Source organism: Carcharodon carcharias, chromosome 25 (assembly GCF_017639515.1).
Source record: "Carcharodon carcharias isolate sCarCar2 chromosome 25, sCarCar2.pri, whole genome shotgun sequence".
Classification (NCBI taxonomy): Eukaryota; Metazoa; Chordata; class Chondrichthyes; order Lamniformes; family Lamnidae; genus Carcharodon; species Carcharodon carcharias.
The window spans coordinates 25,732,127-25,750,978 of record NC_054491.1 but is presented as its reverse complement, the minus strand read 5'-3'; the positions used below and the strand labels follow the sequence as shown (position 1 = coordinate 25,750,978).

At 45.9% G+C, this 18,852-nt stretch overlaps 1 protein-coding gene across 3 annotated transcripts in view; it reads left to right on the top strand.

Moving 5' to 3' along the window:
• The first annotated feature begins 214 nt into the window (after positions 1–214).
• layna (layilin a) overlaps positions 215–18,852 on the top strand; it is a 19,572-nt gene continuing 934 nt past the window's right edge. The window contains exons 1-7 of one of the 3 annotated variants that reach the window (XM_041174382.1): positions 215–554; positions 7,434–7,731; positions 10,038–10,195; positions 13,986–14,048; positions 16,351–16,425; positions 17,547–17,649; positions 18,201–18,852. The exon at positions 18,201–18,852 is cut by the window's right edge and continues 934 nt beyond it. In XM_041174382.1, coding sequence (XP_041030316.1) covers positions 440–554; positions 7,434–7,731; positions 10,038–10,195; positions 13,986–14,048; positions 16,351–16,425; positions 17,547–17,649; positions 18,201–18,531 — 1,143 coding nt within the window. In that variant the 5' untranslated portion in view covers positions 215–439 and the 3' untranslated portion in view covers positions 18,532–18,852. The remainder of the gene's footprint in view (positions 555–7,433; positions 7,732–10,037; positions 10,196–13,985; positions 14,049–16,350; positions 16,426–17,546; positions 17,650–18,200) is intronic. The other 2 variants (XM_041174384.1, XM_041174383.1) reach the window with 2 other exon arrangements.

The window sequence follows — 18,852 nt, the reverse complement described above, 5'->3', positions numbered from 1 at the left end:
GATCAGACTCTCTCTGCTCTCTCTCTCTCTCCGATGGTTAAAAAGTGCTGATGTTCAGGAACAGCTGGCTTCCTGCAGTTCCACTGCACCAGAGAAAGAGGAATAGTCAGTGGGGGAGGTGGGGGGCGAACAGAAAGATAGTGAGAGAGTTGGCACGAGAGAGAGAGAGAGACAGAGAGGAGGTGGGAGAATCAGAGAAAGACGGAGGGAGACACACAGTAAGAGAGACAAAACGAGTGGCAGAAAGAGTGGGGAAGAGACAGAGAGAGAGACAGTGAGAGAAGAAAGAGAGAGAGAGAGACAGAGAGTGAAAGAGACCGAGTGACAGGGTGGTCCCTCCAGCCTCTCGGTCCTGCAGCTTCCTGGCCGGATTAACTGTGCTTTTCTGGTGGAGACGGAATGCAGAGCCCGGGAAGTAGGGGTTGTGACGGCCGCTGAGATGCTTCCTGTCCCCGGGTTCGGGGGCCGATGTTCTGGGGACATGGAGCCCAAGACAATTCTGATGCTCATGGCGATCTGTCTGTCCTCCGCTATCGGCTCCAAGCTCCTGAGCGGTGAGTCCAGAGAATCAAACAGCACCTCAGAGCAGATTCGTTCGGTCTTTCATCTGGGATCCGAGAAGGGGGTGGATTATTCAGGGGGTTGTTGGAGTGGAGCTGAGTAAATAGTCAAGGCCAAAGTTTTGCGAATCTCTGGTATCTGAGTGTCTGCAGGGGATGGAGGTTCTGCTCCGTTTCCTGCTCTCTGGGCGGCTACAGTTTATTAAATAGATACTGTTAAAAAAAAGAAAACTTCTAAAGTCTCTATTTTCCGTTAGACTCAGATCCTTAAAATGTTAAAAAGAAAAAGAAAAAAATGATTTTTAAAAAACACAAACTCAGTTTTTACATTTCTAGCCTTTTTTCTAAATTGCGATAGTGGGGAACGAGAGGAGGCAAATGGGGATTGGGGAAAGCATCAGTTTACAGAATATTACGGAGCCCAATTTCCGCCAGCCTTCGCTCCCATTCAACTGGTGCTCGTCAAGGAGAATGAAAGCAGTGGCTGCCCCTCGCCCTCGCCGAAAACAACCCCCCAGCATTGTTATGGATGATGGAAGATGTCAATAGACTGGCTTTTACTGTACTTATTGCTGACTCCACCTATCTACTGACAGCGTTGAATGGGCTCCAGGAATAATAAATAAAACCAGAAAATGCTGGAAAAGCTCAGCAGGTCTGGCAGCATCTGTGGAGAGAGAGAGAAAAACAAGAGTTAACGTTTCGAGTCCGTATGACTCTTCATTAGCTAAAGAAGGGTTAAAGGGGCTAAAATGGTTACATTGTGAGAGCAGGTTGCTTGGACTAGGCTTGTAATCTCTTCAGTATAGAAGCGATCATATTGAGGTGTTTAAGATGATTAAAGGATTGGATAGGGTCCATAGAGAGAAACAATTTCCTCTTGGGGGGGGGGGGGGGGGTGTTGGGGGATGGATGGGAGAGTCCAGAACAAGGGGGCGCAAGGTTACAATTGGAGCCAGGCCTTGCAGGGGTGATGTCAGGAAGCACTTCTTCACACAAAGGGGAGTGGAATCCTGGAACTGCCTCTGGCAAATCTTTTAAGTCTGGTGGTCAATTGAAAATGTCAAAACTGATATTGACATATTTTGATGAGCAACGGTATTAAGGAAACATATTAATCACATGGACCTGATGGTTTTCATCTCAAGGTTTTAAAATAAGTAACTGTGGAAATTGCAGATGCTTCATCCATAATCTTACAAAGCTCTCCTGTTTCAGAAAGTGTTTTAGATTAAATGATAAATATAACTAGTCCATTATTTAAGAAAGGTGAGAGAGAAACCAGGAAATTATCAATTTGATAGCCTAACATCTGGAATCTATAATTAAGGACAGACTAACCGAGCACTTTGAGAAATTTGAGCTGATTAGCAAGAACCAACATGGATTTGTAGAGTCAGTCATGTCCAATGTAGTTAAGTGGCTTTGTTGAGGAGATAACTAAGGTCATACATGGAGAAAGTCTAATGGGTGTAGTTTATATGGACTTTCAGAAGGCATTTGATAAAGTTCCACATAAAAAGCTGTTAGCTAAAACTCATGGAACTGAATGCAAATTGAAAGTTAAGCATATTTTCTCCAAACTCCATCTGTTAGCTAAATTCACTTTCTCCAAACACTGTCCATCGGATGTCCAGCACTCATAATTTTTGATCTGAATTTAGAGTTTCTTTGTGAAGTATGAAGGACGAGAGCATTCAGATTTAATCATCATCATCAGATAATTTTCAAAGGCTTCACTCCACACTGGCAGTCTCAATGCCAGACTGATACCCAAGGTTTTAGGATCTGATCCCCGTGTGATATTGGACGAACCCCTGGTTATGGGGTTGGATTGCACCCCTGATTTTGCAAGCAAATTTTATGGTACACATTGAATTCATGTTAAATTAAGTTAATTTAAAAAAAAAAAAATCCTATTTAGCAGAATGACACTGCCGTTAATATTCAGAATGAGCAGAATGCCTCAGAATTTGGGTATAATTGAATGAGGTGAATTTCTGACAAGTTTTGACATCTCCATGTCTCTCTGTTAATATGAGAAAATCAATTGAGTGACTGACCACAAACCTCAGCAGAAAGAAGTCAGGAGCCAACTCTTTGTACTGTTTTATCTGAAGAAGCATTCATTCAATCCCATTACTGACTTTGACACAATCCAACTTCAGCACTCTTTAAATTATGATTTTCTTTGGTTAAATTTTAGAGCATATTGAGAAACAATATTGAGCTCAGGAAAGCAACACTGTTCCTTTGAAATATAAATTCTTCACTGATTGAATTTTCATTAAGTTATCTACCATCAGTTTTCCTCTCTTTCTCCCCATTTCCTCTCATCTCTATTTCATGTGTGACACCCAGATGGTGAGGGTCAGATGGCTACTTGGCCATGATGGGCACCACAGTCAGGCACAATCTCATCCCCACCCAACACCCACACACTTGGGATCACTGGATGGTTGAGTGGGAGAGGAGATGAAGACTCGCCCACACATCATTCCAGGAAATTGAGAAGAGTGAGAAACAAAAGGACAAAATGGAAAAACTTTGATACATGACTGAATGAAAGAGCAATTAATGAAGAATTAATTAATATAAAATACAGATGTTCAGATGCGGTTCCTGAGCTCAATATTGCTCATGCATTTGGTCTGGAAATGTACCAGACAAAAACACATTTTAAATTGTGGTAGAAGCAGATTGTGTCAGAAAGCAACACTGTATTTAACAAACCTGATAATGTTTGTTGCAGAGGTGAATGAGGAAATGCAGTGGATGTGGTGTATTGGGACTTCCAGAAGTATATGGCAAGATAGCATACAGGAGTTCATTGGAGAAGATTGACAGATATGGAATTGAGGGAGGGAAGAAAATTGGATTAAAGGTGGATTAGAAGGAATAAAACAGAGAGTTGGGGTTAACTGCAATTCCTCAGAGCAATTGAGAGTGAGTAGTGGTGCCCCACAAGGTTGTGTTCTTTGACTGCTTCTGTTCACTGTGATACTGGGCTAGGGGCAGTGTTGAAATTTACAGATACCAAAATATTCATTCTGAGACCTAGAAGGCACTGCCCGGAAATATTGATAAAAGGTGGATTGGGCAAAATGGGCCAAATGGTATTCAATATCAGTAAATATGAGAAGGTAATTTTGATCAAAATGAAATAAGTTGGGGAGAGCTGGGAATGTGGAAGGGCGGAGGGATTGGGAGTTCAGTTTTACAAACCATTGACTACAACCCCTCAGGTGTATTTAAAAAAAATGGAATCTTGGTTTTATAGGGAGGTACGGAAAATATAAGTGAGATAGTAATGTAGTGGATTACTATGAGTCACTGGGCTAGTAATCCAGTAGCTCAGGTTTTGCTGTGGGGACATGGGTTCAAATCCCACCATGGTAACTGGTGGAATTTAAATTAAATTAATAAATCTGGAATATAAAGCTTGTCTCAGTAATGGTGACCATGAAACTGTCATCGATGATCGCAAAAACCCATCTGGTTCAATAATACAGTTTAGAGAAGGAAATTTGCCATCCTTACCTGGTCTGGATCCACAGCAATGTGGTTGACTCTTAACTGTCCTCTGAAATCGGCTAGCAAGCCACTCAGTTCAAGGGCAATTAGGGATGGGCAGCAAATGCTGACCTAGCCAGTGATGCCCACATCCCATGAAAGAATAAAGAAAAAAATATGAGGATGAATTTATGTAAAAAAAAACTTAGAAGGATTGCAGTTGGAGGACTATGGGCAGTTTTGGGAGGATATTGAAGCTTTACAAAGGGTCGGGGCAGATTAACCAGATTGCTGTCTGGTATGAGGAAATAGAAAAACAAGAAGGACTTTTTTTGACTATAAGAGTGAGATTATGGAGTGATTTATTAGAGATATTTAAAATTCTGAAAGGATAGGAAAGGTTAGATAGAAACAGAGTGTTCCAGTGACCAAGGGGGTCAGGAACAAGGGGTCATTAAAAGATGATTTGTAAGACAGAGTCTGGGGAATTCACAGATGAAGCAGAACCCGCATTAACATGTAAGAAAAGGGAACATTGGTGGTTAAACCAGAGGGAGATAAAGGATTGATGGAAGCAGAGTAGGTGCATGAGGTTTAAATGATTAGGATGCTGCCTGTGTGGAGATGGACACTGGTCAGTTGGACCAATGACTCTTCTCTAATGTAATGACAGTATTGTGTACCTGAATTACAAAACAATCCAGTTCTCTCTGCAGCCTGTGAGCAAACAAAACTTTAATGGGATAAACAGAATGAACTGATTTATCTCGGTATTACCTTCACGCTGTACTATAGAGACCCGAGAAAGATGTTCATAGGGCAGGATTTTACCTTCATCGGGTGGGTGCAGCAGGCAGGATCAGGAGCAGCCGCAAAATGGACCACCGCACGCGATCAGGCCCTGACCGTGATTTCATGCTGACTGGCCAATTAACAGCCAGCGTGAAAGGCTCAGCACTGCCGGGGTGGGGGGGCGGGAGGAGGACAAGTGTGAAAGTCTGTGCAAACACAGGGGAGCGCACGCGGACAGCTTGCTCAGGGTGCAGAGCTGCAGCACGGAGCTGAAACACAGGGGAGCACACGCGGACAGCTCGCTCAGGGTGCAGAGCTGCCACACGGAGCTGAAACATGGGAGCGCACGCGGACAGCTCGCTCAGGGTGCAGAGCTGCAGTACGGAGCTGAAACACAGGGGAGCGCATGCGGACAGCTCGCTGAGGGTGCAGAGCTGCCGCACGGAGCTGAAACACAGGGGAGCGCACGCGGACAGCTCGCTCAGGGTGCAGAGCTGCCGCACGGAGCTGAAACACAGGGGAGCGCACGTGGACAGCTCGCTCAGGGTGCAGAGCTGCTGCACGGAGCTGAAACACAGGGGAGCGCACGTGGACAGCTCGCTCAGGGTGCAGAGCTGCCGCACGGAGCTGAAACACAGGGGAGCGCACGCGGACAGCTCGCTCAGGGTGCAGAGCTGCCGCACGGAGCTGAAGATTTGGGCAGAGGAAAATAAAGATTTAACAAATTATATAAACATGTCCCCACATGTGACTCGGTCTGTTTATCCCATTAAAGTTTTGTTTGCTCACAGGCTGCAGAGAGAACTGGATTGTTTTGTAATTCAGGTACACAATACTGTCATTACATTAGAGAAGAGTCATTGGTCCAACTGACCAGTGTCCATCTCCACACAGGCAGCATCCTAATCATTTAAAATGAAGTGGAAAAATGATTTTGTTTTTTTACATACCGTTGGAAACCTCATCCCTCCCGTGGATGAGGTTTTGTAAAAAATGCAAAGGCTGCCTGGCCTGTTTGCCCGCCCGCCCACTGAACAGTTGAGTGGGCAGCAAAAAATACAACTTAATTAATCGCTTAAGGGCCTTAATAGGCTGTTTAATTGTCGGCAGACTCTCGCATGCACCCGCCAACCGAAAGATCGCGAGAGTACACGATGATGTCGGGACACAGGCCCGCGTGATTTAACACCCAATCAGGTTGGGCGCACGCCCGCCTGACGAAGGTAAAATCCAGAGATAAAAACAAAAGAACTGTGGATGCTGGAAATCCAAAACAAAAACAAAAACAAAAACAGAATTACCTGCAAAAACTCAGCAGGTCTGGCAGCATCGGCGGAGAAGAAAAGAGTTGACGTTTCGAGTCCTCATGACCCTTCCTGCCCATAGACTTTCAAAATGTAACTAAAGATTTTGCTGCAATTAAGATAGTGTCTGCAATACAAGTGTTTCCCGATAAGTGACACTGCAAACCATCATTCCATAAAATAACCTATAATGCCACTTCCAGGGAATGACTGGTACTGCACCCATACAAAAAATATCCCATTAAAGAGTGAGCTTTACTCTGTATCTAACCCCGTGCTGTACCTGTCTGGGAGTGTTTGATGGGGACAGTGTAGAGGGAGCTTTACTCTGTATTTAACCCCGTGCTGTACCTGCCCTGGGAGTGTTTGATGGGGACAGTGTAGAGGGAATTTTACTCTGTATCTAACCCCGTGCTGTACCTGTCCTGGGGGTGTTTGATGGGGACAGTGTAGAGGGAGTTTTACTCTGTATCTAATCCCATGCTGTACCTGCCTTGGCAGTGTTTGATGGGGACAGTATAGAGGAAGCTTTACTCTGTATCTAACCCTGTGCTGTACCTACCCTGGGTGTTTGATGGGGACAGTGTAGCGGGAGCTTCACTCTGTATCTAACCCTGTGCTGTACCTGCCCTGGGAGTGTTTGATGGGTACGGTTATAGAGGGAGCTTTACTCTGTATCTAACCCCGTGCTGTACCTGTCCTGGGAGTGTTTGATGGGGACAGTGTAGAGGGAGCTTTACTCTGTATCTGACCCCATGCTGTACCTGTCCTGGGAGTGCGTGTGATGCACTCTTTGGCCAGCCTCCCACGTTCCATCCTCTGTAAACTTGAGCTTATCCAAAACTCTGCTGCCCACGTCTTAACTTGCACCAAATTTACCCATCACGCCCTGTGCTGACTGATCTGCACTGGCTCCTAGACTGTCAATGACTTGGTTTTTAAGCTCTCGACCTTGTTTCCAAATGTCTCCATGGCCTTGTCCCACCCTATCTCTGTAACATCCTGCATCCCACAAACCCCTGAGATCTCTGTGTTTCTGAAATTCTGACACTCAAATAAAATACTGCGGATGCTGTAAATCTGAAATAAAAGCAGAAAATGCTGGGAAAACTCAGTAGCTTTGGCAGCATCTGTGGCGAGAGAAACAGAGTTAACGTTTCAAGTCTAATCTTTTCCAGCAAACTCTGGCCTGTTTCACACCCCGATTTTAATCACTCCACCATTGATTGCCGTGCTTTCATCGCTTCTGTCCATCTAACCCCAGGTCAGAACGTATGTCGCAGGGGGGTCGAGCGTCCATGTTACAAAATCGCCTATTTTCAAGATGCGTCACGCAGGTTAATGTTCGAGGAAGCACGGATTGCATGTCAGAGTGACGGAGGGAACCTCTTGAGCATTGAGACGGCAAATGAGCAGCGGTTTATCGAGAGGTTGATCCAAGGCTTGTCAGCGGGCGATGGCGATTTCTGGATCGGACTCTGGCGGACAGAGCGTGGGAACGTGAGCTCAGCAGACTGTTCTGGTCTGTATCAGTGGCTTGATGGCAGTGATACCAAGTTTAGGTATGTAGCCAAGACCTGGCCATGATAGACTCTGCTGCTCAGGTGAGATGCTGGTGTAGTGGTAATATCATTGGACTACAGGCTCAGACTAATGTTCCAGTAGCTTGGGTTCAAATCCCACCATGGTATCTGGTGTAATTTAAATTAAAGAAATTTAGAATATCGTTATCTGGTCCTCTAATGCCTTTTAAAAAAAATCTTTCCTCTTTACTCAGTCTGGCCTCTATGTGACTCCAGACCCACAGCAAGATGGTTGACCCACTGCCCTCTGCCCTCTGAAATGGCCTAGCAAGACATTCAGTTCAAGGGCAATTAGGGATGGGCAACGAATGTTGGCCTTGCCAGTGACGTCCACATCCCAAGAAAGAATGAAAAGAAAGCTGTTGAGTGCAGCGTACTCTCCCTCGCTGCTTCAGGCCCCAGTTGAGGTCTGACTGGATTCCACAATCATATCTTATTGTTCTGCATTCATTCTCGAGATGTGAGCATCACTGAGAAAGCCGTCATTCATTGCCCACCCGTTTGCTCTGAAAAGGTGCCAGTTCTCACAGACCCTGAAATTCACTTCATTTTCTGGGTTTTTTTCTCCTCATTGACTCTATCCTTGGATAGTTGACAAGGACAAACCTAAACAATTCCAGGTTGTACATCAGGAAACTAAACAACACGAAACAAATCCCAATCCAGGCCTAACAGAATCAGGAATCTTTCCACCAGGGATTAGCACCCGGGAGCAAGGAGGGGTTAGAATCTCCTTGATTGGAATTATACAACACAGGATATCAATCACAGGTTCATGTTGTTGCTGGTTACCCGGTTACTGGGTTACCCGGTTACTGAGTTGACAGGTTTTGGATTGCTGGGTTACCCGGTTACTGGGTTGCCAGGTGGTCCAGTTGGCAGGTTAGATAAAATAAACTGGTTGGCTTATTGAAAAATGATTATGGCGGCAGTTGCCAAATTGTGATGACAATACAAATGAAACAAGTAATCATAATTCATAAAATAGTTATAGACAATTATTAAAATAAAAATAAAGTATAAAATAATAAAAGGATTGCTCAATTATGATCATTTCAGACTACAAATAATTACAATACATTGTAAAATTGCAAGGTTTACTGCACTCTGCACTTTGTATTAAAGTCTGTAGATTATATGTTATCAGATGAGTTAATTAAATTCCCAATCATTTCCATACCATTTATGAGTTTTATAAAGTAGGGGATTGGACTGTCTTCTAGTCTATTTATTCTATATCTTATTTGCAGAATGGTGTCTTTTCTCCTTAAATCCATGGTCCATTTACTTTGATGTGATTGTGGCAAGAGACAGTGGCAATGGGAGCTGGAATTTGAGAGTTTTCTAGCAAAATCCAAACAGCTTTTTCTGCCTTTCAACAAGGGAACACATATTCAGTCATCTGATTGTGTCAGAGTAGCTTTGGCACACGTTACCTGGGATCAGTTTCAGTGGTCATTTCTGAATGCTTTTGAGCTTGTTCACATGCTCGTTAGCAAGTCCAGCATTCCAAACAAGCACTGTGTATTCAGCAATGGGTCTGAGGTAACTGTTAAACACGGTGAATAGGTCAATTTGAGATACGTTGTGATGCTTGAGAAGTCATAGAATATGAAGTCTTCCATTTGCTCTCTTACACATTTCACACGCTTGGTAATCCCATCTGAGATCAACTTTGAATGTAGATTCCTAAACAGTTTAATGTAGGCTTGCTGCACAATCTCAACATTGTCTAAGTTGATGAGGGGGAATCAGGAGGGTTGTGCATGAAACACAATTCCTTGGAGTTACATTTTTGGGGGCTCAGCCTCATATGATTCACTGTTGCCCATTCCTCAACAATGTTATTGCCCCTTGTTTGTGAGATGTGTCACCTTGACCACGACACTTCGAGGATCAGCTCATCCACATATTTATATTGACAAATAGGCACGGTGATATCAATACTGGCATCGTTTATGATGGCTAAAAATATACTAGGGCCTAATTTGATTCCCCGTGGCACCCCAGCGAGTAGCATTATTCAAGTGGAAGTACTCAAAGTACTGGGTTATCAGTTACTGCGTTACTGAGTTACCCAATTACCAGGTTGCTGGAAGCCACATTGCCAGGTTGTTAGGTTACCAGGTTGTCAGGTTACTAGTTGTCTGGTTACTGGGCTGGCGGGCTGCTGGGTTGCCTGGTTACTGGGCTAGCGGGCTGCTGGGTCGCCTGGTTACTGGGTTATCTGGTTACTGGATTACTCAATTGCCAGGTTGTCACAGTTTGTTTCCTCTCTCTTTCAGAAACTGGTATGTGGATGAGCCGTCATGTGGTAGCGAGGTGTGTGTCGTGATGTATCACCAACCCTCTGCCTCCTCAGGAATGGGGGGTCCGTATCTTTACCAATGGAACGATGACCGATGCAACATGAAGAACAACTTCATCTGCAAATACACTCCAGGTAAACCCTCCACACTGATTGATTCAGGCTGGGGCCAACCTCTGACTTCAGTCCAGTCCGTCTCGAGTAAATGCCAGGAAACTCATGGAAAATCTGCCCTGGTTTAGCACAGCCAAGCTCAACCTAGAAAGCTGGAGAGTTTGGGGTGCTGGGTGGGGGCGGGGGGGTGGGTGTTGCTGATCACAGGTTGGGTGAATGGAACTCAGAATCCTCAGAATCAGAATCACAGTGCAGAAGAGGCCCTTCGGCCCATCAAGTCTGCACTGACAGGTGAGAAACACCTGGCCTACCTACCTAATCCCATTTACCAACACTTGGCCCATAGCCTTGAATGTTATGATGTGCCAAGTGCTCATCCAGGTACTTTTTAAAGGATGTGAGGTAACCCGTCTCCACCACCCTCCCAGGCAGTGCATTCCAGACCTTCACCACCCTCTGGGTAAAAATATTTTTCCTCACACCCCCCTAAACCTCCTGCCCCTCACCTTGAACTTATGTCCTCTTGTGATTGACCCTTCAACTAAGGGGAACAGATGCTCCCTATCCACCCTGTCCATGCCCCTCACAATCTTGTGCACCTCGATCAGGCCATCCCTTGGTCTTCACTGCTCCAACGAAAACAATCCAAGTCTATCCAACCTCTCTTCATAACTTAAATGTTTCATCCCAGGCAACATCCTGGTGAATCTCCTCTGCACCCCCTCCAGTGCAATCACATCCTTCCTATGATGTGGCGACCAGAACTGCACACAGTACTCCACCTGTGGCCTCACCAAGGTTCTATACAACTCCAACATGACCTCCCTACTTTTGTAATCTATGCCTCAATTGATAAAGGCAAGTGTCCCATATGCCTTTTTCACCACCCGACTAACATGTCCCTCCGCCTTCAGAGATCTATGGACACACACGCCAAGGTCCCTTTGTTCCTCAGAATTTCCTAGTGTCATGCCATTCATTGAATACTTCCTTGTCAAATTACTCCTTCCAAAGTGTATCACCTCACACTTTTCAGGGTTAAATTCCATCTGCCACTTATCTGCCCATTTGACCATTACATCTATATCTTCCTGTAGCCCAAGACACTCAACCTCACTGTTAACCACCCGTCCAATCTTTGTGTCATCCGCAACCTTACTAATCCTACTGCCCACATAGTCATCAATGTCATTTATATAAATGACGAAGAATAGGGGACTGAGCGCAGATTCCTGGACACTGGCTTCCAGTCACTAAAGCATCCTTCTGTCATCACCCTCTGTCTTCAACAAAGCCAATTTTGAATCCACCTTATCAAATTATCCTATATCTCAAGTGCATTTGCCTTCTTTATAAGTCTCCCATGTGGGACCTTGTCAAAGGCTTTGCTGAAATCCATATAAACTACATCAACTGCACTGCCCACTCCTCAAAAAATTCAATGAAATTTGTTAGGCATGACCTCCCTCTGACAAAGCCATGCTGACTATCCCTGATCAAACCTTGCCTCTCCAAGTGGAGATAGATACTCTCCTTCAGAAATTTCTCCAATAGTTTCTCTACCACTGATGTGAGAGTCACTGACCTGTAGTTCCCTGGCTTATCTCTACAACCCTTCTTAAATAGCGGAACCACATTAGCTGTTCTCCAGTCCTCTGGCACCTCCCCTGTGGCCAGACAGGAATTAAAAATTTGGGTCAGAGCCCCTGAGATCTCCTCCCTTGCCTCTCTCAGCAGTCTGGGACACAAGTCATCTGGACCTGGAGATTGGTCCAATTTTAAGCCTGCCAACACCTCCAATACCTTGTCACTCCCTATGTCAATTTGCTTAAGAACCTCACAGTCTCTCTCCCCGAGTTCGATACCTTCATCCTCATTCTCTTGGGTGAAGTATTCATTCAACACTCTAGCAATGTCCTCTGGCTCCACCCATAGATTGCCCCCTTGGTCCCTTATGGGCCCTACTCTTTCCCTGGTTATCCTCTTCCCATTGATATACTTATAAAATATCTTGGGATTTTCCCTACTTTTACCAGCCAGAGCTTTCTCATATCCCCTCCTAATTGCTTTCTTAAGCTCCACCCTGCACTGTCTGTACTCCACTAATGCCTCCGCTGATTTGCTTCCCTTGCACCTGCTAAAAGCCTCTCTTTTCCTTCTCATCATAACCTGAATATCTCTGGTCATCCATGGTTCTCTGGGCTTGTTACTCTTTCCTATCACCCTAGAGGGAACATGTTGAGCCTGTACCCTCCCCATTTCCTTTTTGAACACGCCCCACTGTTCCTCTGTAGATTTCCCCACAAGTAACTGTTGCTAGTCTACCCTGGCCAGGTCCTGCCTTATTTTACTAAAATCCACTCTCCCCCAATCCAAAACATTTTTTTGCAACTTGTCGATTTCTTTGTCCATAACAAATTTAAACTGTACCATGTTGTGGTCGCTATCTCTAAAATGCTCGCCCACCACCACCTCAGCCACCTGTTCGGCTTCATTCCCCAGGATTAGGTCCAGAACTGCACCGTCCCTTGTTGGACCCTCTACATATTGACCTAGAAAGTTCTCCTGTACACATTTCAAGAAATCCACTCCATCCAAGCCCTTAACACTATGGCCAGAAGTTTTACCTTGATGGGCGGGCGGGCCCCATCGGCTCAGTGGCGACCGGGCAGCCAAACTCCGCCGCTGAAACGGGGCCCACTGCCATTTTGAGTGGGTGGGCCAATTAAGGCCCATCCAGCGGCCTGCCCGATGGGAAGTGCTATGCGCTTCCTGTGTGGGGTGGGAAGGGAATCCCCATCTGTCAAAACGCACATGCGCTCGAAAGAGCGCACTGCTCCCTGAGGCAAAGTCCTGACAAGTCGGCAGGCGGACAGCTGTTTTCACTGTCCGCCCGCCTTTCTAAAAATTTAAAGGGACTGGGATGACATCGGGGGTTCCTCCTGATGTCATCCAGCATCATTTTCCTGTCAGCGAGCGGGCCCCGCCCCCAAATCACTGACGGGAAAATTCAGGCCTTTAAGTCAATTACTCTCGGGCCCTTCTTTCCTGATCCTCGTTACTGTAGAAGATACAAACTGTAAACCACAAAAAGACCTTAAACTATAAGTGATTAAAGTAGTAAATACCTTACCCACTACTTACCAGTGATTCCTTTCCCTTGTAGCCTCTACTGCTGCAGCATGCTTTGAAGATTTAAGAAGTTGGATAGCAAGGAAAAAATGCAAAGAGCACCTCGTCCCCTATGCACCTAATTCCCGCTTTGCACCAAATTGCCAATACCCTCTCTGGCTGTACCCCAATCAGGATGTGTTCACTCTCCTGTTTGTGTGCAAGCACATTGTAGGGGGCTCGGGGAAGGGAGTGGGGAAGAGAGGGCGGAGGAGTGGCTGGGGAAGAGGATGAAGGTCAGTGGCTTGGGTTTCAGGTCTGGGGAATGAAACTTAGTAAAGGAGTTGAGTTTAAGAATGGGAGAAGATGGTGGGATGGGAGTGTTGGGGAAGGAAAGTAGTTAAAGGAATTAAATTGCTAATTATTAGTTAACAACCTAAGTACCCATTTGGTTGTATAAAAGGGACGACAGATGAGACTAGTTCATTCTGTGGAGTGTTTTATGACCTGGAATAAAACTCTATCTGAAGGAATCTGTTTTGATTTTGGTCTTTATTTCCAAACAACTATTGGAGCTTAACAGGGGGGTGAGGGAGATTGGGAGGGAAGGTTGTGGGAAAGAGGGAAGGGGCTGGGCAATGATGTCAGTTTATTCATACTGATGTTCACCTCTGACCGAGTCTTTCTGTTTTGCTCACAGTTCGAGGCTCCTTGACCCCGAGTTCAACACCCATTCCCACTGATGGTAACAGCTCTGATGTGGGTAAGAGGCGACACTTTCACTCTCTGCACCGAGGGAGGGTGTGTGGTTGCATGACAGCAGGGGTTTGCGGGGAGAGCAGGAGGTGTGCAGGGGGTTGAGCTGTACCACTGTGGGGGTAGCTAACGCACCAACACGAGCAAACTTTCAACTCACAATTATGTGGAGTACAATTTGAAGATATTCTGGTTGATTGTGTTTTCAGTGTGAACTTTGTTTTCATTAAAATGAGGGAAACTTTCCTTTTCTAACACACAAAGGGGATTTTAACCCAGCCCGACCCAGGCAGGAAGTTAAAATTCAACTTACCATCTCCTTCACCAAACTGTGCTGTGATGTCATAGAAAACTCACTGACAACTGTAAATAACCTCTTTACCCTGAGTGTAGTGAGACTGTGGAACTCTCTACCACAGCGGGTGGCTAAGGTGAATAGTGCAGATGTATTTAAGGGGAAGCTGGATAAACACATGAGGGAGAACAAAATAGACGGATATGCTGATAAGGTGAGAGGAAGTATGGTGCGAGGCAGCCCGTGTGGAGTTTAAACATGAACACAGACCTGTTTCTGTGCTGAAAATATTTTGTAAGTGTTCTCAGCCCAACCACAATGACCTTCCTTCCATCATAAGGTCTGAAATGGGGATGTTTGCTGATGATTGCACAATGTTCAGCACCATTCACGACTCCTTAGATGCTGAAGCAGTCCATGTCCAAATGCAGCAAGACGTGGACAATATCCAGGCTTGGGCTGACAAGTGGCAAGTAACATTCACACCACACAAGTGTCAGGCAATGACCATCTCCAACAAGTGAGAATCCAACCATCGCTCTTTGATGTTCAATGGAATTACCATCATTGAATCCCCCACTATTGTGGGGTTAACATTGACCAGAAACGGAACTGGACTAGCCATATAAATACTGTGGCTACAAGAGCAGGTCAGAGGCTGGGAATTCTACGGCGAGAAACTCACATCCTGACTCTTCAAAGCCTGTCCACCACCTACAAGGCACAATTCAGGAGTATGATTGAGTACACCCCACTTGCCTGGATGAATGCAGCTGAAGAAGCTCGACACCATCCAGGACAAAGCAGCCACTTGATTGGCACCACATCCACAAACATTCACTCCCTCCACCACCGAGGCACAGCAGCAGCAGTGTGTACCATCTACAGGATGCACTGTAGCAGCTTACTATGGCTCTTTTGACAGCACCTTCCAAGCCCGTGACCTCTACCACCTAGAAGGACAACAGTAGCAGATAGATGGGAACACCATCGCCTGGAAGTTCCCCTCCAAGCCACACACAATCCTGACTTGGAAATATATCACCATTCCTTCACTGTCGCTGGGTGAAAATTCTGGAACTCCCTAACAGCACTGTGGATGTACCTACACCACAGGGACTGCAGCAGTGCAAGAAGGCAGCTCACCACCACCTTCTCAAGGGCAATTAGGGATGGGCAATAAATGCTGGCAACTCTCACGTCCTAAGAACAAAAATAAAAATGTTTTTCTGAGGAAGAATCTGTTGTTGCTGTTATTCAATCCTCAATATTTAAAATGCTAATTTCTAATTTCTGTGTTTCTGTTTGACGTCCACACTTGTTACAATGACTTTCCTGATCGAATTCCAGGAAAACACGTGACCAGGAGCATACAGCTTTCCCATCAGGCACCATGTTTTCCCAGGATCAGGACACCCAAGGTGACAGAACCTCAGCTGAGTGCCCTAGAGCCTTTGGCTTATCTAACCCTAACCGCCAGAGTTTTCCGCTTCTGCCACTGTGATTATTAAAGATTACTGATATTGGGAGTGATCTGATGAAGTTTTCAGGTTTCTATTAAGAACGGACAAAGTTTTTAGCAAACGACTTCAGTGAAGATTTAAAACACCAGAGCACACCATTAACAATCAGGAACTTGGGATGAGAGGGGAAATCCTGCCAAATGTTTACAAAGAGAATATCATGGAGTGAGGAAGGTTTGGGGGATATAATGAGATATGGGTTGATGCTGGTCTATTATTTCCATGAACTCCAAACCCTACATAAAACCTGGAGCATGAACAGCTTCTCATCTCCTCAATGTGGGAGAGTGATTTCTATACCAGAGTTCATGCGGCAGTCAGTGAACCATCAGTGTAACAGACACAGGGAGGGAACAAGAACTGCTCAGCAGGAGATGGTGTGTACTTGAACAAAAGGCCTCCTGACCTCAGTACTGAGCCCAGACTGCCCAGGGAGGGATAGATGGCAGAACGTGTTTGTCTGAAATCTCTTTCCATTGTGAATCTTCTAGATGATTCCACGGTCACTAATGTCACTTTTGTCGAGAGTGAGAAGGATTCAACTGAAATTATTGGCCAATCAGAAGGTAAATCTGGAAATATTGGCCAATGGCTGTTTATCTCAACGTTATCTCAGTACACACAACGTAAAGCATTGAAGCACCAATCTATGTTCATGGAGCCACAACCAATGGTTTGTGTCATTGTTCATTGGCAGGAGTGACCTGGGGTCACATGATATTTGAGGTCATCTATCCAGCAATTCATTTTTAAACAATATTTTTATTAATAAAGTGTTTAATCTATCTCAGTTCTGACTCTAACTGCAGTAGCGGGCCCCTCCTCTCCTGAAGGTGCTGACTCTCACTGGGGTACAGGTCCCCCTCCTCTCCTGAAGGTGCTGACTCTCACTGGGGTACAGGTCCCCCTCCTCTCCTGAAGGTGCTGATTCTCACTGGGGTACGGGTCCCCCTCCTCTTCTAAAGGTGCTGACTCTCACTGGGGTACGGGGTCCCCCTCCTCTCCTGAAGGTGCTGACTCTCACTGGGGTACAGGTCCCTCTCCTTTCCTGAAGGTGCTGACTCTCACTGGTGTACAGGTTCCCTCCTCTCCTGAAGGTGCTGACTCTCACTGGGGTACAGGTCCCCTCCTCTCCTGAAGGTGCTGACTCTCACTGGGGTACAGGTCCCTCTCCTCTCCTGAAGGTGCTGACTCTCACTGGTGTACAGGTCCCCTCCTCTCCTGAAGGTGCTGACTCTCACTGGGGTACAGGAACCCCCTCCTCTCCTGAAGGTGCTGATTCTCACTGGGGTACAGGTCCCCCTCCTCTCCTAAAGGTGCTGACTCTCACTGTGATACAGGAACCCCCTCCTCTCCTGAAGGTGCTGTTAGATATTGAGATCATGTCAGATTTCACAACAGATCCAGATTCTGTTCTGTCCTGATGTCCACACCTGGAACAGGATTGTGATTAGGAGCAGGAATCTGGAATGGCTTTTTTCACCTTAACCCAGAAGCATTGAAGCCAGTTTTAATGAGCTTTAGTGAGCTCTGCTGTAGTTCACCCCAGGCAAAATCAACCAACTCGAACCTGACCCAAGATCAAACCTCGGCTCCTCAGTTTTATCAGAATATTTTGCTGAATCTGTGGGAATCTGGTAGCGGACGGGAAATTTTCCTCTTGTAATTGGAGTTTTATTTCTTTCAGACAGCACCCTCAACATCCTCTACATCATCATCCCGACAATCCCACTGCTCATCCTCCTCCTGCTGTTTAGCACAGTCTTTTGTTTCCGTCTCTTTGTGAGAAGGTGAGTTAGGAAGCAGCAGATTTCCCCCACTGACCATTCACACCGTTGATTAATTCCCCCATTGACCGATCCCCCACTGATTAATCCCTCACTGATCGATCTCCTACTGACCAATCCCAATCCCCCCCCCCCACTGATCGATCTCCCATTGCCCAATCCCAATCCCAGCCACTGAACGATCTCCTACTGACCAATCCCAGTCCCCCCACTGATTGATCTCCTATTGACCAATCCCAATCCCCCCCACTTATCGATCTCCCATTGACCAATTCGGATCCCCCTACTGATTGATCTCCCACTGGCCAATCCCGATACCCCCGCTGTCCGATCCCACATTATCCGATCCCCTACTGACAGTCAAGCCCATGTACAGTGACAGATCATTTCCTCTTGTGAAGGTGCTGAATGACCACTCCCTCTTCTCCTCCCTCCCCCTCCCACCTTCCTCCCCTCCCCTCCTTCGCCCTCCCTCCACCTCCAACCTCTCCTCCTGTCCCTGTATTTCTGCTGCTTTCATCAGGATTCCCATTAATGGAACTCTCTTTCTTCAGGAGGAAGGAGAGATGTGAAACAGTAGTGAAGGAGCACAACTTCTGGATGGAGCCCATCAGAAGCAATTCGCCAAACCTGGAGATTTACAATGTCATCAGGAAGCAGTCAGAGGCTGATTTAGCTGGAACGCGACCCCAAATAAAAAACACGTCTTTCCGAACGTCTCCTCCCAGCCAAGACCTGGATAATGTTTCCAGGGAATATGACAATGTTGGCGGCAACTGTTCCTCAAGCGGCTTTGTAACAAATGAGATTTATGAACCTTATAACCACCAAGTGACAAGGAGCAGAGAGTCCGGCTGGGTGGAAAATGAGATCTATGGTTATTAGGGCCATGCAATGTAGAGCTGCAAAAACCAAGCTGTTTAATGTTTGATCAGCCATTGTGCCCTATCTGCTGAGGGCTCCACCCCTCCTTCTGGAGACGGAGGTTCAATTCCTGCATGCCAAGCTGATACATTTTTGCCTGGACAGAAGACTCCATTTTTCCTTTTGTTTCTGGTCAATAGTACATGGGGAAATCCAGCCAAGAGCAGGGCGTGTGAGCAGACGCATCTGTTAATACCGAAACTATTAGTGAAGAATTGAACATTCAGATTTGTAAACCATTGGGACAGAACCAAGTCCCAGAAGAAAGCTCAGTGTGAGTTG